This window comes from Vipera berus (genome assembly GCF_964194415.1).
Source record: "Vipera berus genome assembly, chromosome: 6".
NCBI lineage: Eukaryota > Metazoa > Chordata > Lepidosauria > Squamata > Viperidae > Vipera > Vipera berus.
Genome location: NC_138208.1, coordinates 74,749,171 through 74,766,181, shown reverse-complemented (window position 1 = coordinate 74,766,181; position 17,011 = coordinate 74,749,171). Strand labels below are relative to the sequence as shown.

The 17,011-nt window shown below is 36.3% G+C and overlaps 1 protein-coding gene across 7 annotated transcripts in view; it reads left to right on the top strand.

Annotated features, from left to right (window-relative positions):
* The window catches only part of BICD1 (BICD cargo adaptor 1), a 133,744-nt gene that overhangs the window by 43,681 nt on the left and 73,052 nt on the right, over nt 1–17,011 (top strand). For 6 of the 7 annotated variants that reach the window (XM_081331437.1, XM_081331435.1, XM_081331433.1 and 3 more), the window contains exon 2: nt 15,817–16,029. The exons of the other annotated variant lie outside the window; for it this stretch is intronic. In XM_081331437.1, coding sequence (XP_081187563.1) covers nt 15,817–16,029 — 213 coding nt within the window. The remainder of the gene's footprint in view (nt 1–15,816; nt 16,030–17,011) is intronic. 7 annotated transcript variants of the gene reach the window in all.

Here is a 17,011-nt window from a genome sequence, read left to right as displayed (position 1 = left end):
TGGTGTATAGATGGTAAAAAAGTCCAGTAGGCATATCTCCTAGTCTGCAAAGCCATCTCAGCTCTCACCTGAGATGGAAATCCAAGGGACAACCTCAGTCGTCCTCTCACTCCGGCTGAGGAGTCCAATCTGGAGCAGAGAGAGAAAAGGGGATCCTGAGCCAGGGCCACCCCAACTGGTCTCTCACACCAGTGAGGTGGTCGCTGACCAGTCCAAAACCGTCCTCCCACCACGGTCCGGTCCCGGCCACACTGGACTATCAATAGGAGGGATCTTAATTCCCATCAGGCATGGAGCTAGCCATAATGCCTGCCTGTCAACAGGGAAAGTAAGAACAGGCAGGCCAGGCCTCTGTCGATCCTCGCATCTCCGGCCAGCGCCGCCAGTCTGGGGGGGGGGGAGAACAGAAGCATTCTTTCCCAAACGCCCGTCCGCCAGTCCAGGCAATCTTCCAACGGCGGAGAGAGGCAATCCCAGCAGATGTATTGAGTCCGGGAATTCGCCAACATGTCCGCCGAGGCCGATGACCAGGCCCACCGTCTGCAACCACCATCCGGGAGGAGAAAAAGGCTCCGCGCCGCCAAAAAACGGCGCCAGCCAGTTGATGATCGTAGAAAGATCTCCGACCGGTGGGATCGTCGCCGCTGCCCCTCCGACAAGCAGAGGGTATCCACGGCGAGCAGGCAGAAGAGGGAAGGCAGGGCAAGGCGTCCCGGACTTCTCGGCGCCATAGCGGAGCTCGGCAGGTCGGCAGGCAGGCAGATTCTCAAACGCCGCTAGTTCAAATCAGCAAGCCGCTAGTTCGGAGGGGGGGCTCAGTGCCACAAAAAGCAGCGCCCAGCAGCTGTTTTAAAATCCCCCCAATCCCCAAAGTCGCCTCGGCAAGCCGGCAGAAGAAGGAAGCAAGGCAAGGCGTCCCGGATTTCACATCGCTGTAGCAGTGCTCAGCGCCATAGCGAAGCTCGGCAGATCGGCAGGCAGGCAGTTCTCGAGCGCCGCCAGTTCAGATCAGCAAGCTGCCAGTTCGGAGGGGGGGGCTCAGCGCCACGAAGAGCAGTGCCCAGCAGCTGTTCCAGAATCCTCCCAATCCCCAAAGTCGCCTCGGCAAGCCGGCAGAAGAAAGAAATCAGGCAAGGCGTCCCGGGCTTCACGGCGCTGCAACAGCGTTCGGCGCCATAATGGAGCTCGACAGGTCGGCAGGCGGCAGTTCTCCAGCGCTGCTAGTTCGGAGGGGGGGGGCTCAGCGCCGCAAAGAATAGCGCCCAGCAGCTGTTTATTAAATCCCCCACCCCCAGAGTCGCCTGAACATACCGTGGGCCTCCCTAAGCTAATTCCCTTGGAGCCCTCGAAGAGCGCCCGAAGCTTAGGTTGCGGCCGTCGCCATCTTGGGCAAAAAAAAAAAAAAGGTAAGGTATAAGGTATAAATTTATAAAAATACTCAAGTATGCATTCTGTGGTTTCGATCACATGTCTAACCTACAGGTTTGTGGTTTCCTATGAAACTTTCCACAACCCTAAAGGCTGGCTAAAGCCTGAACTTCAATTCTGTCATTTCAACATAAGAACCTTTTCAACCAGTTGTCAGAATTATCAGAATCCTGATCAACAGTTCTGGAAAGTTCTGTGTTTTGAGATAGATCGATGATAGATCGATGATGATGGTAGATAGATGATAGATAGATAAAAGATAGATAGATGGATGGATGGATGGATGGATGGATGGATAGATAGATAGATAGATAGATAGATAGATAGATAGATAGATGATAGATATTAATCAAATTGATATTGTTGCCCATCTCACTGAAAATGATTGTGGGCAGTGCAGTAAAAGTAAAAGTCAGCTGGCTGACTTTGGGCCAGTCACTTTCTAGCCCAACCCACCTCACAGAGTTGTTGTGGGGAAAAATAGGAGGAGGAAGGTATGTTGGATATGTTTGTTGTCTTGAGTTATTTGTAAAAATAATAAAGCGGGATACCTACAAACAAACAAATAAAGCCAGCTGGGTGACCTTGGACCCATCACTCTCTCAGCCCAACCCATCTCACAGGGTTGTTGATGTGAGGGAAAAAGGAAGAGGAAGGAGCATTAGGAAAGTTAGCCACTTTGAGTTATCTAAAAAAAATAATAAAAGTGGGATTAAAAAACCTAAATAAAACAAATGAGTGTAAAACAAACATTGTCTAAAACCATGCTAAATTATTATTAAAATATTAAAAATTATAAAAGTAGAGCTAAACGAGAAAAAAAAATAGACGGAGGGATGCCAATAATAACAGAGCCACGTCACGTGTTCACCCATCCCTGGTGCCTCCAAGCCTGTTGGCTTAACTAGATCTTGATATATAGATACAGATAGAGAGATAGAAGAAAGAGGCAAAGTCAAATTCTCTTTGAGTTACACGTTTATTCAGCTCTGGACAAAGGTGGGTTCGCCTATAAGGCTGGGAAGAGTCCTGAATGATTTTTTCAACAAGCGTTTATATCTTACATGGTTACACAAGCAGGAAATACAGCTGTTTGTACAAAAGTAAAATACAGAAGTTACTGAAACTGTGACCATATCCTACTGCAATACATATTTTGAGCAAGACTTTCTCTCAAAACCTTTGTTGTTTCCCCATCGTTCTTTCCCTTAGTCGGGACATGTGAAATATATTTTAGTCATTTCGGTATACAAATCTTAATCATCAGAATCCTGGTCGACATAATCCCCCCTTTGATACTTTGAGCATTGCAGAGAGGTACTGCTTAGGAAAACAGGAAGTATAGTTATGGGATGGATATGCTTCTGAGGGCAAGCTTGCATGCACAACAATGTAAAACATAGGCAGCAACACAAAAAGAGAATCAGGAAAACAGTGAAGAGTAAAAACAAGAATATTTCATTAAGCCATCTCCACCCAGGCAACCAGTCTGTCAAACATTTTACCATTCAAATGGATAGTCTAAATCACCTGTGCATCAGTTATCTCATTCTTACAGCTCTCATAGTCTTCCCCCCCCCCCAGTGAAAAATGGAAATGATTAGGACAGAACAAAAGGAGAAAAAAATTGATGAGGCAATTGAGCAGGAACAATCTGATAAAATGTGGTGGCATTTGTAAAGTGGAAAAATACCAGAGTGTTGGTAAAACTGCTGAATGAGCAAAAGATATTCTTGTCCTCCAGACAGATGCTGATCCAGATAGCCATATCCTGTTTTTGTAACTACACGTGCTCCTCTGCAACTGTCATCTGTAAACTGTCTTCCTGATAAGAATGTATAGAAAATAGCCATATAAAAAACAATGTCCAACCAGGAAATGGTGGGTTATAAATATGTTTGTTGATACGCCCTTCGGGGTTCAGACCCTTTGCTTTGTTTAGCTGTCTGAACCTGCGCAATAAAAACCTTTCCTTTCCTAAAGAGCTGGCATGAAGTCTGTACTGGACATACAGTACAAGAACACAGCTGTTTGAATAAAAGCTTCATCCCAAGGTCATATTCAGCACGAGGGGCTACAGTTCAATTAGCCCAATCCACAGGTGGAAAAGAGGTCTTTGAGTAGGTGTGATGGATGCAAGTCTGGATGCTGGCATAGTGTGTGTGGTAAGAAGAATGAGATAGGGGGCCTTCCACTTCTCAGAAAGCAGATCGTTGGTAGGCAGATCATCAGTAGTCCAGAATTTCACTAGTACCCAGTCTCCAGGGCAGAACACAGATGGTCTAAACCTGGAAGATGGACAGTCTGAAAAGCTTCAGAAATAGAAGAGACATTGTTAGTCAGAGAATGACCATATTGCAGAAGAACGTGGTCTCTGAAAGAAGGAAGAGAAGCAACTCTTATTCGCCTTTGAAGTCTTACAAAAAAATCAGAAAGGCAGCAGTGGTGGGATTCAAATTTGTGAACAACCGGTTCTCTGTGTGGATGCCACTTCTGGAAGTCCATTCTGGGCCTGGGCAACAAAAAATTAGTTACCAGTTCTGCTGAAGTGGTGTGAACTGGCTGAATCCCACCACTGGAAGGCAGGTAGCCCTGAGAATTCTTGGAATACACTTGGTGCGATTCCCTTTCTGAAGTTCCGCAGAACCAGGCACCTGACTCCTTGCTATTGGCTCAACAAATTTGTTAAGCAGAAATACTAGGCAGAAAATCCAATTTTCTCAGGATTATATGTTTTTCAGATCTATGAACCTCAATCAGATGCCAATTATATACTATAAGTCTAAATTAATGTTTGCTGTAAAATTAAAAACAACTTTGCATGGCTACAAAACTCTACAAGTAATGTTGATGGGAAAGCACAATAAAACTAATTTGCCAGAATTTACATAGCCTCAAGCAACCAGAGTGGCAGACTGCACGCATAATAAAATTGCAAAATAGCATAGAAAATTTGATTACAGAGATATGAATTTGTAGTTAAAGAAACAAAGGATTCAGTCTGATTAAATGTTTCTCCTTGCAATAAACTGAGGGAATAAATATGTGATTGTTTTTTAAAACCAAAATAAAAAAGAACAAACTTAAAAAGCAACGTGGTGGCTGGGTTAATCGATAATTCAATAGCATACAAAAATCTTTACTACAAATCTCAAGGTACCACAACAAATATTTCCTCTCTTTTCCCCTTAATATATACTGTTTCATATTTGAACTAATACAGTTCTTATTATATCAATTGAGTAAAAATAGCATTATTACATTTATCAATAAATTTTTAGCTTATACATATCCTAGTTGCTTGTTTTTCCCAATTTTTAGTTTCCCATCAATATTTAAATTTAACATTTGATATTTATAATTTCCAAGTTTTAGGTAACCAAAGTTTCCTTTATCTCAATTCATAACAAAGTCTAATATTCAAGATACACATCTTACCTATTTAAATATATTCTGTTTCCCACCATCTTGCATCATCTAGTTAATAATACAATATATATAACATCCTTATTTTCAACTAATTTCCAAATGTCTTAAATTTAATGACCAAAATTTCCCTTATTTCAACATCAAATACTTCCTCCTTTTTTCCCTTAATATCTACAGTCTCATATTTAAGCTAATACAGTTCTTATTATATCAACTAAGTAAAAACATGCTTATTACATTTATCAATAAATTTTCAGTTTATACATATCTTAATTACTTTTACATTCAATTTTTATAGACAATCAATATCCTATTTATTTGTTTTCCCCAATTTTTAATTTCCCATCAATATTCAAATTTAACTTTTAATATTTATACTTCCAAGTTTTAAGTGACCAAAGTTTTTTTATCTCAATTCATAACAAAATCTAGTATTCAAAATACACATCTTGTCTATTTGAGTATATTCTATTTTAATTAGTAATATAAAATCCTGTCTAATAAATCAAAATCCCAATTTTTTTCAGCCTTATTCTAGCTTTCTTCCTTTGCCAGCTCGCCTTCCATGTCAGTGCTTTTAAGTTATCAAATAGATCTCCCTCTGTTGTTATATATATTAATTGAAATAAGAGAGACCATCCAGTTGCCATTTTTTTGGAAGGGCTAACGAATTGTCTCTCTATTATTCCAAATCCCCATAGTTGTCCTGATATGTTTGTCTTCCCTTCAGTCTGTTCTTCTTGCTCCTCAAATTTCTTCCATTTTCAGTGTTGTCAGTCCCTTTTCTGGATTTTCCATTGACTGTATTTGTTGGTCAGTTGAATCCTCTATGATAGTATTTAATTGTTCCACTTCTTCTGTTATCTTCTGTGTAGCTGATTCTTTAATTGTGATCAAAATTTGGATTCGTATATCTAGGCTGACATGTTGTTCTTTTCTGTAGCATCTTATTTCATCACAAGCTGAAAGAATGGTTTCATGTATTGCTTTCAACATAAAAAGAATCTGTTCCTGGTCTTCACCCATATTCTCTTGATGGTAAGTTGAGGGCTTTAAAGTCAGAGAATGAAAATAATTTTATAACTGGGTATAGGACACAGCTGAGCTTCTCACAGCTGGTATTTGTCAAGGTTGAAAAAACCTTATCTATAGTCTGGGCTTCAAGCCAAGTCTCCTTTAGACAATAAGTTGTAATATCAAACCTGGCCACAAGATGTCACCAATGCCATTTAAGGTTTTTTAAGTCCAGGCTTCCGGTTTGCCGACAGCCATAAATGGACACTTGGAGGATGGCTCCCATCTTCCATTCCAGATTCGCATTGCTGGGGGGTCCTAAAAGGACCGAAGAGTCGCCCTGGAGGGGTGTCCAGACAGAAGGGGCTTTTGCAGAAACATGGGGGGGCAGCAACCCACTCGTTAGTGCCTGAATTCCCTTTGTACCGGCGGACGAAAGACTGACCATAGGAATATGGCCAGCTCCTAGGCTGCCGACAGCTGAAGTCAAGCTACCATCAGGCAACATTAAAGCAGCATGGAAGAGATGAGGGTAAGATTCCTCTCTTGTACCTTAATCATCTTCTTTTCACCTAATTAAGCTGCTAATTACTTTTCCCCCTGTGGAGAGGGAGGGGGAATTTAACCCTCCCTTCGGAAGGCGGCGAACAAACTCAGGGGTGTTTTTTGGAAACAAAAGAACATTTAAGAAAGAAATAACAAAAGAAAAGAATTCTTAAAGTACTTGGGGACACCCAGTGGCTAAATTTGAAATTGTAATTCTGACTTTCTCTTTTAAAAAAAAACCAAGAAAATATTTAAGAAAATAAGATAAAGAGTAACCTTGAACACCAGATGTGAAAGCTTACAATGGAAGAGTTTCAAAAACAAATTCATGCTCTGTGGGAAATATCTTACCAAACTTATCAGCTCCTTTCTACAGCTGGCGATGAAATAAGAGCTTTTGGGAAAGAATTAGAAAGTATCTTGATGAAACAAACTCAAATTCAGGCTGTGACTACAACTAATATTTTACTGGGACAGAACTTAACAGAAGAAATTGAGCAATTAAATATACCGGCAGAAGAATTAAATAGTCAACAAATACAGGTTTTTGAATATGGTGATGGAGAAAATATGGAAGGAAGTTTATTTGGACCAGGACAATTGTACCAAGAGGTGAAAATAATAAGATTTGGTGCTGTTGGCAGATTCTTTAATTCTTCAATGGTGGAGTCTGGGGGTCCACTTCAATATGATATAGTAATACAAGAATGCTTTGATGACCCTGAGGCAAAGAAGCGTAAAATGACATGGCAAAGGAAGAAAGCAAGAATAAGATTGAAGAAATATGAACATTTTAAAGAGGCCAAATAGATAATATTAAAATAGACAGGATGGTACTGGGATTACGAGAATGTTTTGATGAGTAGATAAAAATATTGATTAATAAAAATAATAATAAAAATAAATAATAAAATACAAATGTATGAATATTAACATTGAAATATTGAGTTTTTCTAAATGATATGGCTTCCAGTTGCCCTCCGCGTGAGATTCAAGGTGCTGGTGATGACCTATAAAGCCCTAAATGGCATGGGCCCGGATTATCTGAGGGAGCACCTGCTGCCAGCATCAATTTCCCATCGTCCTGTGCGCTCCCACAGGGAGGGCCTCCTCAGGGTACCGCCGGTCAAGGATTGGTGACGGGCGATCCCCAGGGGGAGGGCGTTCTCTGTGGGTGCGCCTGCCCTATGGAATCAACTGCCAACGGAACTCCGGACTGCCCCCAACCTTCATTCATTTCGCTGGGACCTAAAAACCTGGCTCTTTGAGCTATCTGGTCTGGACTGAGGGGTTTAATGTTTTTAAATTGTGATTTTAATTTTTGGGGGCTAGACTTAATTTAATTTAATTTTAATTTTATATTGTATTGTTTTTAAATTTTGCCTTGTAAACTGCCCTGAGTCCTTTGGGAGTAGGGCGGTATATAAACCGAATTAATAAATAATAAATAAATAAATAAATAAATAAATAAATAAATAAATAAATAAATAAATAAGATGTATATATGCTAAAAATGATAGAATATAACTAATATATTTGGATGCAGAGACATGAAGGATGTATTGAATGTTAAAATGGAACAAATTTTGGTTAATTTTTAATACGTGGAAACTATAAATGAGAAATAAGAATATTTTATTGTCCTCTTTTCTTTTTCTTTTTTCTTTCCTTTTTTTCTTCTTTTTTTTCCTCTTTTTCCCCCTTTTTTTCTCCTCCTTGTGATTTGTATTTTAATGACTACTATTTTAAATATTGTATAATTGTTATAGATATGGAAATGAGATAAATGAGAACCAGATTACATTACTAGATATTGAAGATAATTGTATAAAGGAAAAAGAGATTTTTTAGTGATATGAAATTGAGAAATCTTAAATGTTTTAATTTTAATAATGTAAAATTAAGCTAGAAAAAATAGATAAGGTGTTTGATGTTTTAAAGATGGAATGTTAAAATATGAAATATACTAAAAGATTGATGGATATATATTCAAAAAATAAAATAAAATAAACTATTAAATGATTGATGGATAGCAATAAGAAGTATGTTAATTTAGATAAGAGATAGTATATATTGAAGAAAAAAGAGAGAGGAAGTATTGGTTATAATAATGTGGAGATCTGTAATAATATGTATTTGTTTGAAATGAAAATATTGTAACTCGGATACCACGTTGCTTCTTAAAGATATTATTGTAAACATCGGAAAACTAATAAAATATTATAAGGTTTTTTAAGTCCAAATTTTTTATAATCCTTTTTCCAATTTTATTTCTTTTTTGTAAATAAAAACCAAAGTCTTCTGTAAAGATTAGAAATCTTTTGGTTCCCAAATTTTAGCATATAAATCCAGTTAGATTATTTAATTTTATTTTTATTTTATTTTAATTCCATTTATATCCCGCCCTTCTCCGAAGACTCAGGGTGGCTTACAAGCTTAGCAGTAGCCTTCATTCTATGTATATGCCTGCTTATTAGGGCTTTCACACACACACACCCAAGCGGCATTATTACAAAGTCAGCTTATTGCCCCCAACAATCTGGGTCCTCATTTTACCTACCTCGGAAGGATGGAAGGCTGAGTCAACCTTGAGCCTGGTGGGATGCGAACCTGCACTAATTGCAGGCAGCTGGTGTTACTTAAGGAGGCATTAGCCCACTGCTCCACCAAGGCTCTTTTTTAAGGTTATTCTTTAAAGTTAAGGTTATTCTTTCAGGGTTTTAACTCCCCTGGATAGTCAGTCACTGCTATTCTTAGAGGGTGGGATGGAAGTTCCCTTCCTTCTCACAGGGGGAAAGATGCTTTGGGCAGCTTTTACAGGAAAAGAAAATACTTGGGATTGAAGAGAGGTTCAGATCTCACCCAGTCTCATCCGCGCTGCTTTAGAAGTGCCTGGTGGTAAGTTTGACTTCAGCTGTCTGTAGCCTAGTGACGTGCCATATATCTATGGCTGGTCTTTTGTCCGCCGGTTTGGAGGGCTGCCCCAGATTGACGGAAGGGCTACCACCCTCCCGCGATCAAGCGGGGGTCCCCTCCTTGCTTGTTGACAGGGCAACTCTCAACCCATTTTTATATAGAAGTGTTTTATTCATTTTTTCCATGCATACAATAGTAATTTTTCAACCAATGTGCTGTCTGAATTTACACACTAATACATATTTAATTCCTAATCCTTTATACTTTCCTCTAGCCAATGGTAAAATAAGTCCCAGGTTTGATAATAGTCCGTTTCTTCCTTTTCTTTCAGTCTCATAGTTAATCTGTCCATCTCTGCGCATTTTAGTTTTTTTATTATTATTTCTTCATCTGATGGTATTCATTTTTCCAGTGTTGTGCAAATATAATTCTTGCTGCTGTTGTGACATGCAAAGTCAAGTATAAGCTTTGTTTATTAGTCTTTTCTGGCATTATACCTAATAAAAAAAGTTCAGGTTTAAAATCAACATGTTCTCCTAACATCTTTTCTAGCCAAGTATGTATCTTTTTCCAATAATTCTTTACTTTATCACATGTCCACCAAACATAATACGTGCCTGACTTGTGTTTACATTTCCAACATCTATCTGACATATTTTTAAACATTTTTGCTAATCTTGCTGGTGAGTGCCATCTATAAAACATTTTATATAAGTTTTCTTTATAAGAAGCTGACATTGTCAATTTATAGTTTCTTACCCATAAATTTTGCCATTTTTCTAATTCTATATTATAACCAAAAATTTTCGCCCATCTTATCATTGTTTCTTTGACATGTTCGCTTTCCAAAGTTAATAAAAAATTATACATTTTCTTAATTTATTTTTCATCCGAAGTTAACAAAGTTAACAAACACAGTTTGTTCCTTGTAAAATCCATACATTTTAACATCTTTATCATATCTAGTTTGCATTTGTAAATGTGTCCACCATGTTAGGTTAATACCCTGATTTTCCATTTCTTGTTTAGATTTTAAATTTCCTTCAGAGTTTAGAATATCTTTATATGTCTAGATTTTTTTCAAAGTCCACTAAATTTGGGTGTACAAATGCTTGACAACCACCCTGGAATTTTCAAATATATTTAACTTTTTATTTTTTCCCATGTTGTTAACAATGCATTTCTTTTTTTTTAAAAACAAGTTTTATTGGTTTTTCAGTTAAAATCTACATATTTAGAAAGCATCATGATGACTGGGTAATCAGAGATTCAGTAACAGAGTTTTCAGTACATAATTCAAGTTACATTATCAAAATATCCTTCTCAATTTCCCTTAACATTTCATACAACCAGTTTAAACTAATAAATTTCTAGAAATAGCATGGTCAGTTGAAAAATTTGTCAATTAAATTTCATTGAAATATATCTATGTCCTGTTATTAAAGTTTACCTAATTTTAATTTTAATTATATTATTCAAATTTAGCCTTTAACATCCCAAATAATATTCACAACCCAAATTTCCCTTATTTCATTACAGCAAAAACTATAGCATCTAACATGTATGCAGTGGCTGAGTAGCTATGTTCTACCTAATAAACATCGTCTGTTTCACATCCTAATACATCACACATTACTGACAGGACCACAGCCTATGTTTATCAATCTACAACTATTTATACACAACCAGATTCTGTTTTAAATTTTAGCTAATTCTTAATTCTTAAATAGAATAATCAAATGTCTTTTAACATCAAACATGGGATCTATATACCAAATTTCCATTATGTCAGTGCACAAATTATAATGTCTAAAATAAGCCTAATAGATACATAAACACATTCTAGTTCTATCTCATAAACATTTTCTATTTTAGATTCTGATAGATCACTGATTACTAAGAGGATAACCTTTAATGGTTCTGTAAGAACTCACTTTAAAAATCTAACTCTGGCTTTCTTTTTTTGCCAATCAGGTTTCCAGACCAAGGCCTTTGCATTGCCAGATAGGTCTCCCTTCACTCCAATACATATTATTTGAATTGAAGGAGGCCATCTAGCCATCAGTGATCCACAAAAACCAAACCATTTGTAATCATTATGTTGTTGCCCTGTTAGTTCTAGTCTCTGCTCTAAAAACTTTATCTTCAGTTCGGTCTGGATTCCTCTTCCATCTGGGTTCATCTGCTTTAAGTAAAGAGTCTTATCCAATTTTATAATTAATGCTTGGCTATCCAGGCTTTCAGGAAACTGTCTTTGTTGATCTTCCACATCCTCTATGTTGGCATCACTACCTTGTACATAGTATATTTCTAAAGTTATAGGTTCTTTTGATGGAATCAGAAGTTCAGTGTTAAGTTTTCCCATAGTTTGTTGTTGGTCCTTAAGGTGATTTGCCATAGTGATAATTCCTTGTACTTTTAGAGTTGTCAGTTCTTTGGATAGTTGTTGCTTATATTCCTCTGTCTCAATAGTAATATCTTCGAATTTTGTTATATTCTGAAGTATAAATTCTTTAGTTGCAGTCTGGGTTTCAATTTGTGACTTAAGGTTGGCATGTAAATTATTAAATCTGGAGATAGACATCTCAGTGACTCTGTAGATTGTTTCAAGTATGAGGTTATAGTCAAGTGAGTTTTGTGGCTGATCCTTCTCCATTTTGTAATAATTATAAATAGTCCTTGGTGGAGGCTATTTTTCAAACAAAAATCAGTAACAGTCCACCTCCACAAGTCTAAGCCAGATTCATCTCCAGCTGTTTCAGGTTTTTATCTTAATGCCAAGGTCAGTCCAAAATGTAAGCAAGCTTGTTTGCCAATAGTATTCACTAGATATCCCCAGAGTACTTCAAATTCTTTTCAGACAGTATCTTTTTATTTATTTCTTTTTTGGGGGATCCCCTTTTTTAGACTGATCAGTAGAATAGTCCCTTTCTGTAAATATAGGAACTTTGGGCCAAAAGTAGAAAGGCAGTAAGTCCAGTAAATCAGTAAAATTTAGTAGAAGGTTTTTTCTTTTCTCTCCCAATGTAGACAAAGGCCGCTGTTAAGGTGGGTGGGGAAAAAAATCCCTTCCCTCTCTCCTCGCAGGTGGAAGCAAATTTGAGAAGCTTTTGGCAGGGAAAGTAAACAATTAGGAAAACAAGAAGGCAATTCTCACCCAGTTTTCAAGTGCTTTCAAGTGCTTTGTTGTGCTTTTGGCTTCAGCAGGAAAATGAGGGGCCATGGGAGTGGCCTATCCTTTCTTCTTTGGTTCGGAGAGTAGCTCCAAGCTGATGGGAGGGCCGCCGCCCTTCTACAGCCAACTGGAGAGACCTCTCCCCCACTCATTGCCCCTCCAGGGTGACTTTCGACCCCTTTACAGGGCCCCCCCAATGAAGAAATCCAGGTGACATGAGGAGTGATTCCCTCACACGTCTGGCTGCACCAAAAATCCGGAACCGGAAGCCAACAATGCATTTCTTATATAATGATTTTGGAAATATTTATGAACTTTATTTTTCCCATACCATAAAAATACGAGCCACCCCAGTTGTAAATCATGCCCCTCCAGATATAACAACCTTTCATTTTTAAGAATTATCCATTGTTTTACCCATGTTAATACGGATGCTTGATAATATAGAACCCACTCCGGTAGGCCAAATCCTCCATTTTCCTTGGCATCTTGTAATAATTTCATCTTAATTCTAGCTTTCTTTCCTTGCAAAATAAATTTCACAATTAGTGAGTTCAAATCTTCAAAAAAAAAATTCTCCAGTTGTTTGAAATAGAAATAAGATTTTCAGTAGTAAATTCATTTTCACTGTGGAAATTCTTCCTAATATTAACAATTGCAATTGTTTCCTTTTTTCTAAATCCAGTTTTATTTGAGTCAATAATTTTGTGCAATTATCTTCTTATCATTGAACATCTTGCCATTAATTGTATACCCAGATATTTAACCTTTTTAACTATCTGCAATTCTGTTTTTTCCGATATTTTTTTTTGTTTGTCTATAAGGTTTTTAACTATTACTTTAGTTTTTTCTCTGTTTATTTTCAGTCCTGCCATTTCTCCATACTCTTCTATCTTTCCCAATAGTTTAGGAATCATCTCCAAAGGTTCTTCTAAAATAAACACCAAATCATCAGCAAATGCTTGCAATTTATATGTTTCGCCTTTTATTTCTAATCCTTTAATTTCTATTTAAAACTTTCAAAGTGAAAATAAATAACAGTGGAAATAATAGACATCCTTGCATTGTGCCTTTCCTTATCTCAAAGTTCTTCGTATAGTGTCCATTCACAATCACTTTCGCTGTATGTTTGTTATATATCGTTTTTATCATGTTTGTAAAATTCTGTCCAAAGTCCATTATTTGGAATTGTTGAATCATAAATTGCCAAGAAACATTATCAAATGCCTTTTGGGCATCTAGAAATACTAGTGCCATTTGTTTTCCTGGATGCAATTCATAGTATTCTAATACATCCATTATCACTCTTAAATTGTTTTTAATTTGTCTCTTTGATAAAAAAAAACATTCTGGTCTGAATGTATAAATTCAGTTAAATATCTTTTCAGTCTCTCTGCCATTATTGAAGTAAAGATTTTATAATCCACATTCAGTAACAATATCGGTCTGTAATTTTTTATCTGTGTCAAATCTGAATCTTCTTTTGGTGTTAAAGTAATATTTGCTTCTATCCATATGTTTGGAAGTTTAGCCTCCAACAAGAGTTCATTACAAACGTCTTTCAACGATTCTCTTAGTGTATCTTGTAGGGTTTTATATAACTCCGCCGGTAGTCCATCTAGCCCGGGTTTTTTTTTCCATTTTTTTGTATTCTTATGGCATCTGTTATTTCCATCATTGTTATTTTTTCCTCTAATATAGTCTTATAAGTTTCTGGAATTTTTGGAAGGTTATTTCCTTCCAAATATTGGCTCATTCTCTCTTGGAATTTCTTCTATGTCATTAAATTTCTTGTAGTATTCTTTGATTATCTTTTTTATTTCTTCATTTTTAAATTGTAGACCACCTTTTTCATCTACTAATTTGTTTATCATTTTCTTCTCCTACTGTTTTTTAAGTTTATAAGCTAACCATCTTCCTGGTTTATTTGCATTTTCAAAAAGGTTTTGCTCTTTTTATTTGCGGTGCCAATTATTCTGAGTCCAACAAATTTATGTTTTATTATTTCCATTTTTCCTTTCAAGGTCTTCTTTTGCGGATTCATTTGCGGATTCATTTCCAACAAGGAAAGGAAGATCTGTATTTTAATATAATAATGCCGGTTCCTGTCAGTAACTGACTCCCAAATAGGCAAATGAGTGTATCATGTAGCAAAGGAAGCCACGTTTCTTCCTTTTGCTATAGAAAAGAGATTCTGCTAACCATAGATAAGGAAGTTTGGCGTAATTTTGATATAAGAGAACATTTAAACAGGATACAAAAGAACAATGTCATGCTAGGAGGAACAGGATGTGGAGACCAGATGTTCATGCTGGTAGAACAAAAAATATTGAGATAAGTGATGCATTCTGATTGGCCGAATTACTAAAAGACATATAAAAGGATGGAGAAAACCATTCTGTGGAGCAGCCTCCAACTCAAAGCAACTTTGGGTGAATAAATACATGTTGCCTCTCCACTTTGTCTGGTGATTTCTATTAAATTCACAGCTTTGGAACGAACAGACACTAGACTATAAGACCTCCAAGGTCCCTTCCAATTCTATTATTATTATTATTATTATTATTATTATTATTATTATTATTATTATTATTATTATTATTATTATTAAAAGAAAGGAATCTCATCCTTCTGAAACAAGCGTAAAGCCTATAGGATTTTTTTGTCAGAAACTTATGTGTTTTATAATTATTCGGTCAGCAGTATCTGGGTATTGAATAAATGATATCATCCATTCTAAACTATGCAAATTGTGGAACTCTCTTTGATCATACTGAAATTCTTATCCATATACAAATAATCAAGATATTTATGCTTTTATAATGGTTTCATCTTAATTATCTTTTATGCTTCTTGTTCAATTGTTAGTTTTGCTATGACTTTATGTGCTGTACATTAAAATAAAATTTATTATTTTTATTGGATTTATTTAGCTTTTATTGTGCTGATTTTCATTTGTTTTCAATTGTATTTTATAAAATTGATCACAGAACTTTGTTTAAATAATAAATAATGCCATAAAGTTATATTTAATTTTTATGATCATTATTAATTTCAGTTCTGCCTTTACAAAACAAAATGCTGCTCATCATCCTTTGTATTGCCATGTAGCTTGGGGTCTTGCTAGAGAATCTATTGATTAGTTATTTAAAATGGTGTCTGTTGTTTTAAAATTAATATTCAATCTGCTTGCTGACATTGGATATTTTAGGAGACCTTATCTGAATCCAGTAGCTGTAAATTGAGGACTACCTGTTCGCTTGTCTGTTTACTTATTTATTCAGTGGGCTCTTATTTTAATCTTGCAGGCATTTGGACACTCATTCTCAGTCCACCGTAAAGTAGCGGAAGATGGTGAGACCAGAGAAGAGACACTACTGCAGGAGTCAGCATCAAAGGAAGCTTATTACCTTGGGAAGATTTTGGAAATGCAGAACGAGCTGAAGCAAAGCAGAACTGTGGTTACCAACGTTCAAGCAGAGAACGAACAGTTGACAGCAGTTATGCAGGACTTGAAAGAGGTAAATCAGGTTAAGAACGTGTGAAAAATGTTTTAATTTCATGTAGTTTGAAAACACATGATATAAAGATAGGATGGAGAAGTTCCCTGAATTGGATTTACTCACATACTCTTTGTTTCTCAAGACGTACCTACAAGTAGTCCTCAACTTAGTGACCATTCAAAGTTGCAACATACCATTGGATGGGATATTATATTATTAACTAGATGTTTGAATATGGTGGAGAATAGATAATTGCTAGAAATGGAAGTACTATCATAATTAGAAAGATAAGATTTGTAACTAGAATATTAGATTTTGGTATAAGAAGGGAAACAGGAAAACGCTAAGAAGTTTGAATAAGGGAAGCTTTTGGTTACCCAAATATAACTTACTTTGAAATTATAAATAATAGAGACATTTTGAACACTGATGGGAAATTAAAATTAAAAAACAAAACAAAAAACAGGATACTGATTGAACATACGGATGTTAAGTGCAAATGCAATTAAGATATGTTTTGGTTAGAAAAGTTATCTAAAATTGACATTATTGCTATTATGAAAAAAATGTAACAAAGATGTTGATATTCAATTGTATATTTATTAATAACAATAGGAACTGTATTTGCCTAGTGTGGGAAAACAGGTACTACTGGAAGAAGAGAGGAAACGTTTGCTGGTGTAATGTTGGATCTAGACTGAAGAAGTTAATATATACCACTGAATTACTAATGGACCCAGACAACATGTTGTCTATTAAGCATTTGATTGTAAAACTAGGCAATTAATAAAATATTTATTAAAAAAAGTTACAACATACCTCCCCAAAGGTACTTATGATCCAGTTCCAAAGGTCTGATGGCCCGCCTCCTGCAATCATGTGACTGCATTTTGAGCACTTGTCATGCGGTCTTCATTTATAGCCATTTGATGTATCCTGTGCTCACATAATGGTGATTTATAATGTTTTTGCAGAAACCTATAAGGTTATAAAATTGTAG